A 14453-nucleotide genomic window follows, 5' to 3' on the forward strand; every position below is an offset into this window, starting at 1 on the left:
ATTTTTTGTCAAAGCACTTAAGATATTTATTGCTATCGGGATGTTAAGAGCATTCCATGGAATATAACAAAAAGTGTATCTCGAGCCGGTTTCTCAAACTTACCTACCCCACCTTTAAAGGAAAACTCCATCCACAAAAGTACTATTTGTAAATCAATTACTCAGCCTGTTACCTCAAATTCTAGAGTTTTTCTTGCATGTATCCACTGTAACCTATATCAAAAGACAGAAGAAAGCTCTTGTTAAATAGATGTGAATGCTTAACAACACCGAAAGTATTGTTTTGCATTCATTTTTACTAGAAGCTTACTTTTAAATATTTAATGCAATGGAAAAAAACAATTTAATAGGCTGAGTTATTGAAATACAAAGGGTTTTCCTCTAATGCTTTAGTATCTCAAAGGATGCTAATATGAAGTGGCAGCTTTAAAGCATCGGAGCCGAGGACACTCAGTGAGGACATTGTCAGCAAGACGAGCGCTGCCTGTAACCATGGTTACTGGTCATTTGACAGTGCCTTGTGACTCACTTAGTAATTTATATTCAGACATGTACGACTGTGTTTTTCTCCCAGTATAGTAATGTGCCCAACATTTGTTTTTCAGAATTATACAGTGATAGCTATGCAGCAAAACACACTCAGTTGTATTCTGTCAAAGGTATTTTGCTCAAATATTATGCATTACTCAAGACGACAACTAATTTTAGACATTAGTGGGCAACATTTTATACTCTGTTGTATTTTGATGTATGTTTCATATCTTTTAACAATCAGGCAAAAACACATTTAGTGGTCTTTTCATAATAGCACTTAAAAATGACTTTATTAATGTATTCCTTTTGTTTAGCTAATAACAATCATTTGAACATAGTTGTATATCTGTTATAGAGACACATGAATGTGTTATTACTATAGCAAAAGTTTGACTCAAAGTCAAAAGAAAAAGAAAGTGTACAACTGTGATTTGACAGTTGTACATTGTTGCCGGTTTGATGTTTTTAATGTGGAGACGAAGCACTGTAAATTATAAGTTTTGAAGTTGGCCTATGTTCTCATCACTATCTGTTGCTCAGTTTAAAGAACCTCATTCCGGCAGTAGGCAACATATTACATTTCTGTGCACAGTTCCCTTTAATAAACTGCTGTTAAATTTGAAAATGTCTCTGATGCATCATTTCACAGACCCAGGTCAAATGCATTGCCTTTAAACGACATGTCACACTTATAAGTAACTAAGTATTACATACAGTCATCACTCGATAACAGTCTTCGACGCCCAGAAGTCCCCAAAAATGCACTCTTTGTAGGTGTGTACACATAAAATAAACATCACTTTCACTTTATTTTGTCTTCATTGTACATGTACACACACAGAAATGGATATAGTACAGCTAAAACAACAACACATATGTAAGTTTATAAATCTATGTAAACAGAAGTATTTTATCACACTTAATCTTAAAATGTACACCTTCAATATAATGTTAATATAAATAATACAACAACACAAACAGTAAGACATTAGTGCAAATGTTGGATTAAATATGGATTGATTGAATGCAACAGGTTGGAGAACCTAAAGGACATCAATAAATGCGTGAAAAATAATCACAATAATTAAATCACACATAAAACAAAGGGCATAGATCATATCCCCCCTCCCCTTTTAAACGGTAGTTACGTTAAAGAGTGTACCTTACATAAAGATTGAATTAAATATGACACAACAGAATGTCAATTCCAACTCTCGTAGATCGACTCAGTCATCTCGCGAGAAGACACTGCGCCCAAATGGACGTCGGTGGGAACAGTAGTGGGCTTCCTGTAAACAATAAACAGAGAGCTATGTTACCTAACAAAAGCAGGGGCGAGTTCACCCGAAACCCAAGAAAAGATTCATCAGAGGTACGTAAAAATAATTGTTTTTTTTAATTTACAGCAAACTAATCATTTAGAGACGAGGCTGCTGCTGCTTCTGTACCACATAACGTTAGCTTAGTTAGCTCTGTCAGGCTAGCTTTACTGTTTGTTCTGACACGGAGACACAAACTAACAGCAGCAACTGAGGCTCTTAACATCTTTGAAATAATATGCCTCTGTTTGTGCAATACTCCCTTTGTAGCTTAATTTATGCAATGTTGAATAGTAGTGTAGCTTAGCAGGGGCTATCTAGCTGATGTTAGCTAGTACCAGGCCAGACTGAGCTGTCTGTCAGCGGCGACCTGTTGAGGCTTATTCTGTCTGCGGCCTGTTGTGTTCATGTGATTTAAAACCATGGAGCCCTCCTTTAAGCTTATGCCTATAAAGAAAACGAAGTTAGTCAGTGCTCCCTTGCCTGATAGTGGATACATTGCTGAATTTAACTGCGAGAAAACCACTTCTAGACTTCTTGTTTTCATGCGTTGACATCTTGTAATCATTTTGAATATTCAGAAAATAAATAAAATGTGAGCATTACAGATTAAACCATAAATATGATATGATTGAGAGGAGTTTCTCTTTGTGACATCTAATTGATACATGATTTCTAACAGGGTTGAAAAAATTGTTCTTTCTTTTTGTAAAAATGCTTCAATGTAAAATACCGATTACAAATAAACGGTTTGGATTTATAATGTTGGTGAAAATATACAATCGTTTGTATCAGTAAACTAGATTGAATGAAGTCATCAAAAGGCCCCTTTTTATTGTTTTTTGTTTTGCATATCATAGTTTTGGACTATTCTTTGTAATACCTAACGTTTGTAACCCTTCTTTCTGTTGGATTGTGTAATTTATAATTTTACTTTATATTGTAGACTATACAATAAACATGTATTGAATTCTATGGTCAGAGCTTGAAATTAAACCCAAGCCAAATGCTAGTTGAAGTGGCTCATAGTTGTTCTTAACTAAACAGCCAAAGAACAATGTTTATGTATTTAGTGGTTAATAAAAAATGAATATTTACTTGCCATTCTGCCAGTTAACAAAAAAAATATATACCGTGTTTGGTGCATAGGGGCTGTCGGAGTCTCCAGACCTGGAGTTTGAATATGCCGATACAGACAAGTGGGCTGCTGAGCTGTCAGGTGTGTGGTCATTACGGACATTGAGATTACCTGACTTTGTTTTTTGCTCTCCTGCTCTTCACTCTTGCAACATATTTCGTCTTATTTACATATTCTTTGTGAATGTTTCAGAGCTGTACAGTTACACCGAAGGACCGGAGTTTTCTCTCAATAGGCAGTGCTTTGAGGTCGAATTCAGAACACATGGTATGGAGTTCAACTTACAACACATCTTAATGACATTACAGCAAATCATTTATTACGTAAAATGAAGAAGGCATATGTGTGAAGTGAATTATCTCCACCTCTTTTGTTTCTTAGTTTCTGATAAGAGATGGACGGAGCTGGATGAATCTCAGCAGAGAGCTCACGCCATGCGCCTGCTGGACGGGCTGGAGATGATCGCTCGAGAGAAGAGGCTGAAGGTTGCCAGAGCCATTCTTTACATGGCTCAGGGTCAGTCAACAACACATCCCTTAACACCTTCTTAGTATTAATTAATATTGATTTAATTCAAATTCGAATTGATCAGAACATTTAGTTTAGTTTTTCTCAAAATATATGTGTTTCACCATTGCATTTTATTCTCTCTAGGAACCTTTGCAGAGTGCAGCTCTGAGGCTGAAGTGCAGCACTGGATGAGATACAACATCTTTCTGCTGCTGGATATGGGGACCTTCTCTGCTCTGGTGGAGCTGCTCAACATGGAGATTGAGTACGTTATCAATCATGCAGAGGCTATCCTAATTTAGTTTTGCCTTTTTTATCTACAAGGAATCATCTCCTTTTATAAAAAGTGATAACTCCTTGTAGGTTAGAACAATCAGCTTTAGTGTTGCCAGTGAGCAACACTAAAGCACACTGTTGGCTTTGCAAGGCTAGAAGTTACTAGATCTTCTGTTGTAAAATGATCTATCTGGAGAAGAGTTTAAAACACTTATATTCTCCCTTTCAGTAACAGCGCTGCCTGTAGTAATGCTGTGAGGAAACCAGCCATCTCCCTGGCTGACAGCACAGATCTCAGAGTGCTGCTCAACATAATGTACCTGATGGTGGAAACCATACAACAGGATGATCCTGCCGACAAGCCTGAGTGGAAAGTCATCCGGGAAACCTTCAGAGCAGAACTAGGTGAGTTTTATCGACGTAAAAACCTGCAGTCATGTCACCGATTTTAAAAAAAACATGCAAGGTGAACTATTTTAACTCCACTCCTCTAATCCAGGAGCTCCTCTGTACAACAACGAACCGATTTCCGTCATGCTCTTCGGTATGGTTACCAAGTTCTGCAGCGGTCATGCTCCTCACTTCCCAATGAAGAAGGTGTTGTTGCTGTTGTGGAAGAGCATCCTGGTGAGACACTGTTTTGCTCCCACATGACCTCACAACAAAAACATATTACCTCTAATCAGGAAACATGTTAAATGATTGTCCCCTGTTTCAGTTCACACTCGGAGGGTTTGAGCAGCTCCAAAGCATAAAGGTTCAAAAGCGTGAGGAGCTGGGTCTCCCCCCTCTCCCGGAGAACAGCATCCGAGTGATCCGCAGCATGAGGGCTGCTTCTCCTCCTGCGTCTGCGTCCGACCTCATCGAGCAGCAGCAGAAACGGGCGCGCCGCGAACACAAGGTAGACATTACTGCTGCTCCCTGCTCTCAACACAAACATAGTGTGGGTTAAAAGAAGGTACATGTGAAATGTGTCGTTGCCTTGATTATATAGATCAGGGGTTTTGGAAAATCTTTCACCAAAGTAAAAGTATATATTGGGCAAAGTTATTTACAAAATCTGTAAATAATCTTGTGCAATAAATACTTTTACTTTCACTACTGTTATCTGGCTGCTATCACACTACTTTGTACATCCTACACACATTTTATTTTTAAATACTGCTACTTATTGCTATCCACCTGGATGTGTACTTGTATTTTGTGTATTTCTATCTTTAAGATTTTGTGCCTGTCTCTTATTTAAAATGTTCCTATTTCTGCCTCTATATTTGAGCTGTAACAATGTACATTTCCCCCCCTGTTGGACTAATAAAGATATTCTAATATTTACACAGTCGTTGATCAAACAAGACAACCTTGACGCATTCAACGAGAAGGATCCTTACAAGGCAGACGACTCACGTGAGGATGAGGACGACAACGATGACAATGATAACTCTCTAGAGCCGGAGACTTTCCCTCTGGAGAGGGACGAGGTGATGCCTCCGCCTATTCTTCAACCTCCATCAGAGAGGGTGTCTTTCCCCAAAGGACTGCCGTGGGCTCCTAAAGTCAGGTACCGGTGGATCCGTTTCTCTTGTCCACACATCTAGAAAGAAGATTATAAAGATTGAGGTTCTGTTATGATGTTATTGTGTTTCTCTCCCACAGGGAAAAGGACATTGAGAATTTCCTGGAATCAAGTAGAAGTAAATTCATAGGTTACACACTTGGGAAGTACGTTTCCGAAAGCAACTTAAGTCCAATATTTCACACTTTGACTGTATGGTGTGTGCTGACGTTTTTTTTGTGCATGTCTCACAGTGATACAGATACAGTTGTTGGTTTACCCCGGCCAATTCATGAGAGCATAAGGACGTTAAAGCAGGTATTGAATTAGCCATTTCACAACATATTTTTACATCTAGAGGGTATACCCTTAAAGTCAATAGTGCTGCTAGATTCTCATGTCTATTCTTCATCTTTTTTCAGCACAAGTACATCTCCATTGCTGAGATACAGATTGCAAAGGAGGAGGAGTTTCAGAAAACCCCTCTGTCTGGGGTAAGTAGACACAGAGGCGTTAATAGTTAAGGAATCACGTTTGACTTTAAGAAATGGGTACTGGCAGTTTTCAATATTTTTCACATTTAACTGACTAATCGATACATCTAAAATATAATTGACAGATTAATCAATAATTAAATGTTTGTCAAATGCATACCTTATCTGAAAAATAAGGTAAGGTAAAAATTGTCTAAGTGAGCTGTTTCTGTCGGTAATTAATAATTGACGATAGCAGAGGTTTTAGGGTCTTGTGTCTGCAAAACAATCTGTCTCGAGGTGTCATGGTGATGTACATTTGTTTTGTTTCTATTCTTATCAGGGTGAAGAAGACGTGGAGATGTCCTCCATTGAGCTGCTCTATCAAGGAATTCTGCCCAGTTTGCCTCAATACATGGTTAGTGGGCTCCGGTATACACTGGTAATTCTCCTGTGAAGAAAAGGTCATAGAATATTTCAGTGGCTTTCAGTTCCGTGCAAATAACAGTAAATAATGTTGGCTTTAAGACCCTTTTGTGTAAATAACATGTTGTAACCTTTATTTAGTTGAGTCTAATATAATGTTTTGCATGTAAGGCCCTTCAGACACTGTGAAGTTGACATCAATGCAAAATGTTGTAGTTCTAAGAGCATTAGATGCATTATAACATTACTCTTTTTATGGTATAAATCAACCATCACTGACTGTTACTCACTTCCTGTTCTGTCTCTCTGAATGTCAGATCGCTCTGCTGAAGATCCTCCTCGCTGCAGCTCCGACCTCCAAAGCCAAGACGGACTCCATCAACATCCTGGCAGACGTGCTGCCGGAGGAGATGCCGTAAGTGACGCAGGGCCTCTTCAAAACTTTAAACAGCAATGCCAATATCCATTCTAGTGGGACAAGTAAAATACAATACGTTTATTAATAATTTAAAATGAGATGTGTGTCTAAAATGGAAAATTGGTGTAACTTCACATCGCAGGCATACAGATTAAAGGTTATTTAGTCCAAACTCTGGTTAGCAGGCTTGAGGTTGTCTGAGTTTCAACATTTTGTGATATTTTATTTTCTCTGAGGATCAGAGTTAAACTAAATCTGTGATTGATGTGTAATGTCTGACTCTGCAGGACCACAGTGCTGCAGAGCATGAAACTCGGTGTTGATGTCAATCGACACAAAGAGATCATCGTGAAGGCCATCTCTGCCATCCTGCTGCTGCTCCTCAAACACTTCAAACTAAACCACATCTACCAGGTAAACACAGCACTAGTTAATGAAAATACGTACATTTATTCGCTTTTTCTCACCAAAAAAACACTTTTTTAAAGTTTCGGAATCATGACATTTCTCACAATACATTTCTGTGATGGTTATTATGTAACTGTAAGCACACGCCTCCTAAGTTGAAGGTCAGAATGACTTGAGTGAGCTGTGTTAGATATTTGCCAACCATTGATCTCATTCTTGTATATGTTACTTGAAATAAAGATATGACTAAATATCATTAACTGAACATGTCTTTGTATTTTATCTCACAGTTTGAGTACATGGCTCAACATCTCGTGTTTGCCAACTGCATCCCCCTCATTCTCAAGTTCTTCAACCAGAACATCATGTCGTACATCACGGCCAAAAACAGGTACTTTCAGGACATCTCATCTCATTGCAAGAGTATTGAAATGTTCGTTGTTTCATGACTCAATGTTTTTTTTCCATTAGCATTTCAGTTCTTGACTTTCCTCATTGCGTGGTGAACGAGCTGCCCGAGTTAACCGCAGAGAGTTTGGTGAGTTTTCTATTGTTTTGTAATCGTTGCCTTCTGATTATACAGTGTTTAGTTTTTTTTCTGCTGATGTCAAATCTAGCCCTGAAGTCATTTTTAATGTTGAAATGTGGTCTTTTACAGGAAGCAGGAGACAACAATCAGTTTTGCTGGAGGAATCTGTTCTCCTGCATCAACCTGCTGAGGATCCTCAACAAACTGACCAAGTGGAAGCACTCCAGAACAATGGTGGGAGCAATCCTCCACAAATAACATTGAAGAGGATGGGTTTCATCAGAAATATAAACAAATCCATGTATAAACATTCATCTTTGCCCTCTCAGATGCTGGTGGTGTTCAAGTCCGCTCCCATCCTGAAGAGGGCGCTGAAGGTGAAGCAGGCCATGATGCAGCTTTACGTCCTCAAGCTGCTCAAAGTGCAGACCAAATACCTGGGCCGTCAGTGGAGGAAGAGCAACATGAAGACCATGTCGGCCATTTATCAGAAGGTCCGACATCGGCTCAACGACGACTGGGCCTACGGGAACGGTGAGTGGAATCACAATCATACAGCCAGTAGGAATTCATTCAATTCAGCTTAAATAAAAGTTTATGCTGTGATATAACAAAAATGCAAGTGTTATTGTTGTGAAGTGTATTTGGTCTTTATTAGAGCTGACAAAATTAGTAGGTTAATTGATTACTCGATATTCAGATACTCAAATAATTATTTTAAAGCTTTTGTGTTCTGTGAGTAACGATTCTATAAAACACAGCAAACATTGTTCACCCAGGTCTGTCATCAAAAACATTTTGAGTACATCTAACAATACATTTTATCTTATCCATTTTTGATACCAGTTCTTTAATCCACTTTCTGATCCTGGCACATTAATATTGTCCAAATTAAGAGCAAATTTTAGCTTGTTATGTCTAAGATATAGGATGTAGGAAGATAAATACAAAAATAAATAAAAAGTGTAGGCTCCAATAGTAGTTTCTTTGTTAAGATTTGATTCCACATATCATGATATTATCCAAAAAGGAATACATTTGCACTCATTCATGTTCACACTTGATACGCATTAGCCAGTGTTACTGTATAGGTTTCAGGCTTCTGTTGGCTGTGGGCATCTAATCCTTCTTTAATGAAACAAAGGGGTTGTATTTCCACTCAAAGCTAAATACACCCAATATGAACTGCTTTTTGTTCTCTGTGATCAGATCTGGATGCTCGACCTTGGGACTTCCAGGCCGAGGAGTGTGCTCTGCGTGCGAACATCGAACGCTTCAACAGTCGCCGCTACGACAACAGCCAAAGCAACCCGGACTTCCTGCCTGTGGACAACTGTCTGCAGAGCGTCCTGGGACAGCGGGTGGACCTGCCTGAGGACTTCCAGATGAACTATGACCTGTGGCTGGAGCGGGAAGTCTTCTCCAAACCCATTTCCTGGGAAGAACTGCTGCAGTGAGAATCATCGACTTTTCTAAATAAAGTTTCAATCGGGAGTTCTGACAAGCCACCGACAGCGCTCAGCATCATGTGACACCAGACTGAAGCTGACGCGCAGGTGTGGACCTACAATCATCACGTTTGATTGCTGCTCTAAATATATGCTTAATGTGATGAACTATTGAAACTTTTCCCCACACTAAGGCCCCCCCACAGTTTATTTTAAATGAGCCGAGTCCTGCTCTACGTGTGGAATTGAACCAAACCCTACCTTTACATATACGGGTGTTTGCTCAGTGCCTCTTACCTGCTACCAAAAGTCAGTCAGTTTTACCTTGAAGCACTACATGGAAGTTTGAATGTAGTTTTAAACAAATCTACTGGGAACACAATTTGCATATTCATTAAGAGTCTTAATATAGGCGTATAGGTGTGCTTTGTTGAGGCAGCAGATTTGAGATGTTATTATTCACAGGTTGTAGAGTACGCATAGCAAAGAAACAGGTGCTGGATCCAAAATCAAGCTAAGAAAGAATCAGACAAAAGATATGTGTATTAAAAGCTCACAATTTTAAAGTCACTATGAGCTTTTTGTCCGATTCTTAATAAATGAAACATTCCCTGGTACATCTCATGAGTTTATCTTTATAAGAGAGATAAAGAGAACGGGTGTGGGGCTTTTTATTCATTTTATCCTTATGTATAAATCCAAATGTATTACTTTTTAACAGTTATCACCTGAAGAGGACAATCTCCTGTTCACCTGACTCACCCTTTGTTGTTAGATGTTATTTGCATTATTCTGAGTGCTGCCGACACACCTTTACTCTGGGACCATGCAGGCGTTCAGACCTTCGCTGACCATCAGGCAGTTTAGACGTTATGATTACAGCCTCGATTATTGTTTTTTACCTAAAGTAGCTCAATAGCATCCATTCGCTTTGTTGTGTGGAGAAAATGGTGGCACATGTTCACGTCACTTGGTTGTGTGAGAGAGAAGAAAGTCTCTGATTGAGATCATTCACTTCTTTCGTTTCACCCATCAGACAGCGGTTCTGAACTGAAAGGGAAATCTCAGTTAAATTGCGAGTTACAGAACCTGATTCCTCGTTCTACTTTTTAACATGTTTTTGTTTTAGTTTAAAGGTTAAGGACATTAAAATACATGTAAATTGTGAACCTTATTTATCATGGCTTTGTCTTTGTTTTACACAGACTTATACTGTAATAAAATGATACTGTCATTCATGTGGCATTTTTTAAATCTTTATTTAGATTATTAATTTGACATTTTATGAGCTTTTGGCTTATGTGTTTACTGAGCCAAATGTTTAATAATGTGCGGGTGTGTGACCAAACGAAGACATTTGTTATATAGCACTTTAAGCAGTTTTTCAATCGTCACATCGTTGTGAAGTGTGAGTGAAATATCTCGTATGTAATCTGGGTAGAAATATAGTATAATATACAGAATGACTGAATCAACTGTTGTCTTATAAGGGGATGTTATAATAATTGTTGAACCAAATGTCACGGGTGCAGATTTGTTTGTTGTTTTCACACATGCAGCAATAGATTAGGATCAAATTGCCAGGAAATCAAAGCACGTTTAAACTAAATCTCTCAGCATGTAATGCTGAAAAAGCTTGGACCTTGCCCAATAATGGCCTTATACGTCAGGAGGAGAACCTTAAAATCAATCCTAAAGTAAACAGGAAGCCAGTGCAGAGCGGCTAGAACTGGACTAATGTGTTCTCTCCTCTTAGTTCACAACCGAGCTGCAGAGTTTTGGATGAGCTGAAGTCTGTCAGTAGTTTTTTTCGGGGGGTCAGTGAAAGTGCATTACAGTAGTCTATCCGGCTTGAGACGAAGGCATGTATTAGCTTCTCTGCGTAGTTTTGATTTATGAATGGTCTTACTTTAGCAATGTTTCTAAGGTGAAAGAACAATATTTTTGTCACTTTGCTAATGTTCGATCTGAATCTAATATAACACCAAGACTTGTGACCTCCGGTTTGATCCGGTTAGTAAATATCCCGAGATTATTAAACAACAATATCTCTTTTTGCTTTGGGGCCGACTAGCAGGATTTCAGTTTTGTCCTCATTCAGCTTTAGGAAGTTACTGCTCATCCATTTATCTATCGCCAACAGGCAGTTGGTGATGGAGGTAATGGCTGCAGTGTAATTAGGTTCTGCCGATATATACAGTTGTGTATCATCCGCATAGCTGTGAAAGCATACATTGTGTTTTCTGATCAGGTCACCAAGTGGTAGCATATATAAAGAAAACAATAACGGACCAAGGCAGCGCCCTTGTGGAACCCCATAATAGCTGTTGTGTTCTTCGGACACATGATTTCCCAGGCTGACATAAAACTTTCTCCCTTTGATGTATGTTCTGAATCAGTTTAAGACACAGTCAGAAAGACCAACCCACTTTTCGAGACTATTGATGCGGATGTCGTGATCAATTGTCGAAAGCTGCATTGAGATCCAAGAGGATAAGAATTGAGACCCTATTTTTATTACAGTTCAGTCTGAGGTCACTGACTATTTTAATAAGAGCAGTCTCAGTGCTGTGGTATCTTCTGAAACCTGATTGAAACTCTTCAAGGATGTTGTTTCCTCTCAAAAATGAATTTATTTTCTCTGATACTATCTTTTCAACTATTTTACTGATGAATGGAAGGTTGGATATTGGTCTATAGCTTGTTAGTAAATTAATATCAAAGTTTGGTTTCTTTAACAGAGGTTTGATAACAGCTGTTTTAAAGTATTTATTATTATTTTTTATTTAACCTTTATTTAACCAGATAAAAAGCATTGAGATAAAATCTCATTTACAATGCTGACCTGGCCAAGAAGGCAGCAACGTTACACATTATTACACATAACACAGACATATCAAATACAGAGAACACAACTAAGTCAACAAAAGACGAAAAGCAATCACTACATTGTGCACATTTGGGACAGGAAGAAAGGTACACTACTTATTACTGCAAGAGCAGCTGGTGGTAAGGACTTCAGACAACTTCAATTTAAAACATGCTATTGAGACAAGTGCCCTCAGTTTTAGGCTTGATTGAAGGTCACTCCAAGACCAAGGATCATAATAAAAAAGACTCCTTTTTCCAGCCTCAGTCCGCACGGCAGGTACCTGGAACCGTATCCAGGCACTGGATCTGAGGTTGTAAGAGTCACAAACTGGAGCAAATCTGGCACATATGTACAGTGGAAGCTTACCTAAAATGGCTTTATACATTAATAAAAACCAGTGCTGCATCCTACGCATACTAAGTGAGGACCATCCAGTTAGGCTATACAGTTTGCAATGATGAGTCCTATAGGGTGCATTTGATATATAACGCAGTGCAGCATGGTAGAGTGGGTCAAGTTTGGCCAAAACAGTGGGACAGGCAAATCTATAAATGGTATCACCGTAGTCTAGCTGGGACAGGAATAAGCCAGAGACCAACCTTTTACGGGATGAAGTTGAAAAACAACATTTAAGTCTGAAAAGGAAGCCAAGAGTGAATTTCAATTTCTTTGTTAGAACTTCAATATGGTGTTTGAAGTTCAGATTACTGTCCAACCAAAAGCCCAGATATTTGTAGGTATCGACAAACTCAACAGAGACGTAAAGTTAACAGATATGGTTCTAAACTGTATTGAAGTAAACATGTATTATTTTGAACTGTATTTTAGTGAACATGTATTGTTTGAACTGTTTTAAGTAATCCTATATATATTCTCTTCTCACTTACACTCACTGACCCAGATATCCTGCTACACACACATACACCTCCTCCCACCAGCACACACACATATTCTTTTCAAGGTCCTTTCTGGGCATCAATATATCTGTGTACAATGTTTGGTTGTCTGGGAAAGAATAGTTTGTGTGAAATATTCCTTGGGAAAGTAAAGGAGTGAATACAGGTGCAGAGATAAAGATTGACTCTGTCCTTGTGTACTTCCGAAAATCTCACGCTCTGTTCAGAAGAAACATACTTTTTTCCCAGAACCCTGATTCGCTGTATTGGACCCGACCAGAAGTGAATCCAACCAGTAAAAACACCTGGGGGAGTGAGCAGCTCACACAGCTCCTCCCCACGGACTCTCTGGTTCGCTTCGGAGTAAAATGGGACGGAAGAGTTAACACATCTCCGCCCCAAAAATGTTTATGAATACTGTTGTTTATTCATGCAAAATGCTTCCTGTTTCTGACTGGCTGGTCCCGATACCTGTATTGCACGGCAGTAGAACTGAAAGTCCAGAGTACTCTGTAAACTTGTATAAGTGTTTTTTACCAGTAAAATCAGATTATTGTTATAACCTTTATTCCGGTGTTTTGAACTCCTTCTTTTATTAAATCTAACCAGGCTCATCTAACGGACGGCGCGTAGCGGAGGTGGGCTTTAAGCCACCACCACGGTGTTTGCTACAACAGACGCCATCAAGGGTGTCAATGGAGAGGCAAGAGGACGCTGACTTGGGTGCAAAAAGCATTGCTTTGGTTTTCTTACTGTTCAATAGCAGTTTGGAATCAAGAAGTGCATGCTGCAGCGTGATAAAATCAGATTTTAAATTGGAAACGGCCATATCCAGAGAAGGAGCACATGAATATACAATAGTGTCATCAGCATACATATGATAGGTAGAAAATTGCATCTGATTACAAATATTGTTTACATATAATAAAAAGAGCAAGGGCCCCACAATAGAGCCCTGTGGAACTCCCTTCTCCAAGGTGACAGGGTCAGAGACAGTACTACCCAACCTGACGCATTGGGTACGGTCGGTTAGATAACTCTGAAACCAGCAAATGGCATTATGACCGAAACGAGACACCAACATAACATTAGACATAATGTGGTGATCTACAGTGTCAAATGCTTTGGCTAGGTCAATAAACAATGCAACACAAACAGATGCGTTATCCAAACCAGCCTTAATATCGTCTAAGACTTTCAGACTGGCAGTCACAGTACTGTGCTTTGATCTGAATCCAGATTGCATAGGGTTAAGGATGTTGTGTGAATTTAAAAAAGGTTTTAGCTGAGTAGAAACTAGGGACTCAAGAATCTTTGATAACACAGAAAGATTTGAGATAGGACGATAGTTATTCAACTCAGTGGGATCACCAGCTTTCAAGAGGGGCATTACCAGAGCTTGCTTCCACACAGCTGGCAGTGTGTGAGTGGACAGGGAGAGATTCAAAATATCTGTTACTGGTTGTGCTATAATCTGAGCTGCAATTTTTTAAAAGAACGGTTCGAGGCCGTCAGGCCCAGCAGACTTTTTAGGATCAATTGAGTGCAAACCCTGTAAGACTTCAGAGACCGAGAAATAAGCGAAATCAAAAACAGGGGAGTTCATCTCTAGACTAGGGCTGTGAGTACGACCAAGCAGAGAGTCATGACTTTG

General features: G+C 39.1%; 1 protein-coding gene across 1 annotated transcript; it reads left to right on the forward strand.

The window, feature by feature from the left end:
* Positions 1-1767: 1767 nt before the first annotated feature.
* strip1 (striatin interacting protein 1) lies at positions 1768-10269 on the forward strand. The gene is made up of 20 exons (XM_034139585.1): positions 1768-1906; positions 3003-3072; positions 3184-3258; positions 3373-3507; positions 3646-3766; positions 4007-4182; positions 4277-4404; positions 4496-4678; positions 5115-5335; positions 5431-5496; positions 5584-5647; positions 5752-5823; positions 6146-6220; positions 6546-6643; positions 6934-7060; positions 7345-7445; positions 7526-7592; positions 7713-7817; positions 7913-8117; positions 8793-10269. Exons 1-20 carry the CDS (start codon positions 1793-1795, stop codon positions 9038-9040), a joined length of 2451 nt encoding a protein of 816 aa, XP_033995476.1. The 5' UTR covers positions 1768-1792; the 3' UTR covers positions 9041-10269.
* The last annotated feature ends 4184 nt before the right edge of the window (positions 10270-14453 follow it).

The sequence above is a fragment of the Trematomus bernacchii genome, unplaced genomic scaffold, assembly GCF_902827165.1.
Source record: "Trematomus bernacchii unplaced genomic scaffold, fTreBer1.1, whole genome shotgun sequence".
Taxonomy (NCBI): domain Eukaryota; kingdom Metazoa; phylum Chordata; class Actinopteri; order Perciformes; family Nototheniidae; genus Trematomus; species Trematomus bernacchii.

Bases quoted from the DNA above. Each gene is read 5' to 3' on its own strand.
- strip1 (XM_034139585.1), top strand. From the start codon at position 1,793: ATGGACGTCGGTGGGAACAGTAGTGGGCTTCCTGTAAACAATAAACAG. The intron at 3,073-3,183 runs GTGTGTGGTCAT...TGAATGTTTCAG, and splicing joins GTGGGCTGCTGAGCTGTCAG to AGCTGTACAGTTACACCGAA. The intron at 3,508-3,645 runs GTCAGTCAACAA...TATTCTCTCTAG, and splicing joins CATTCTTTACATGGCTCAGG to GAACCTTTGCAGAGTGCAGC.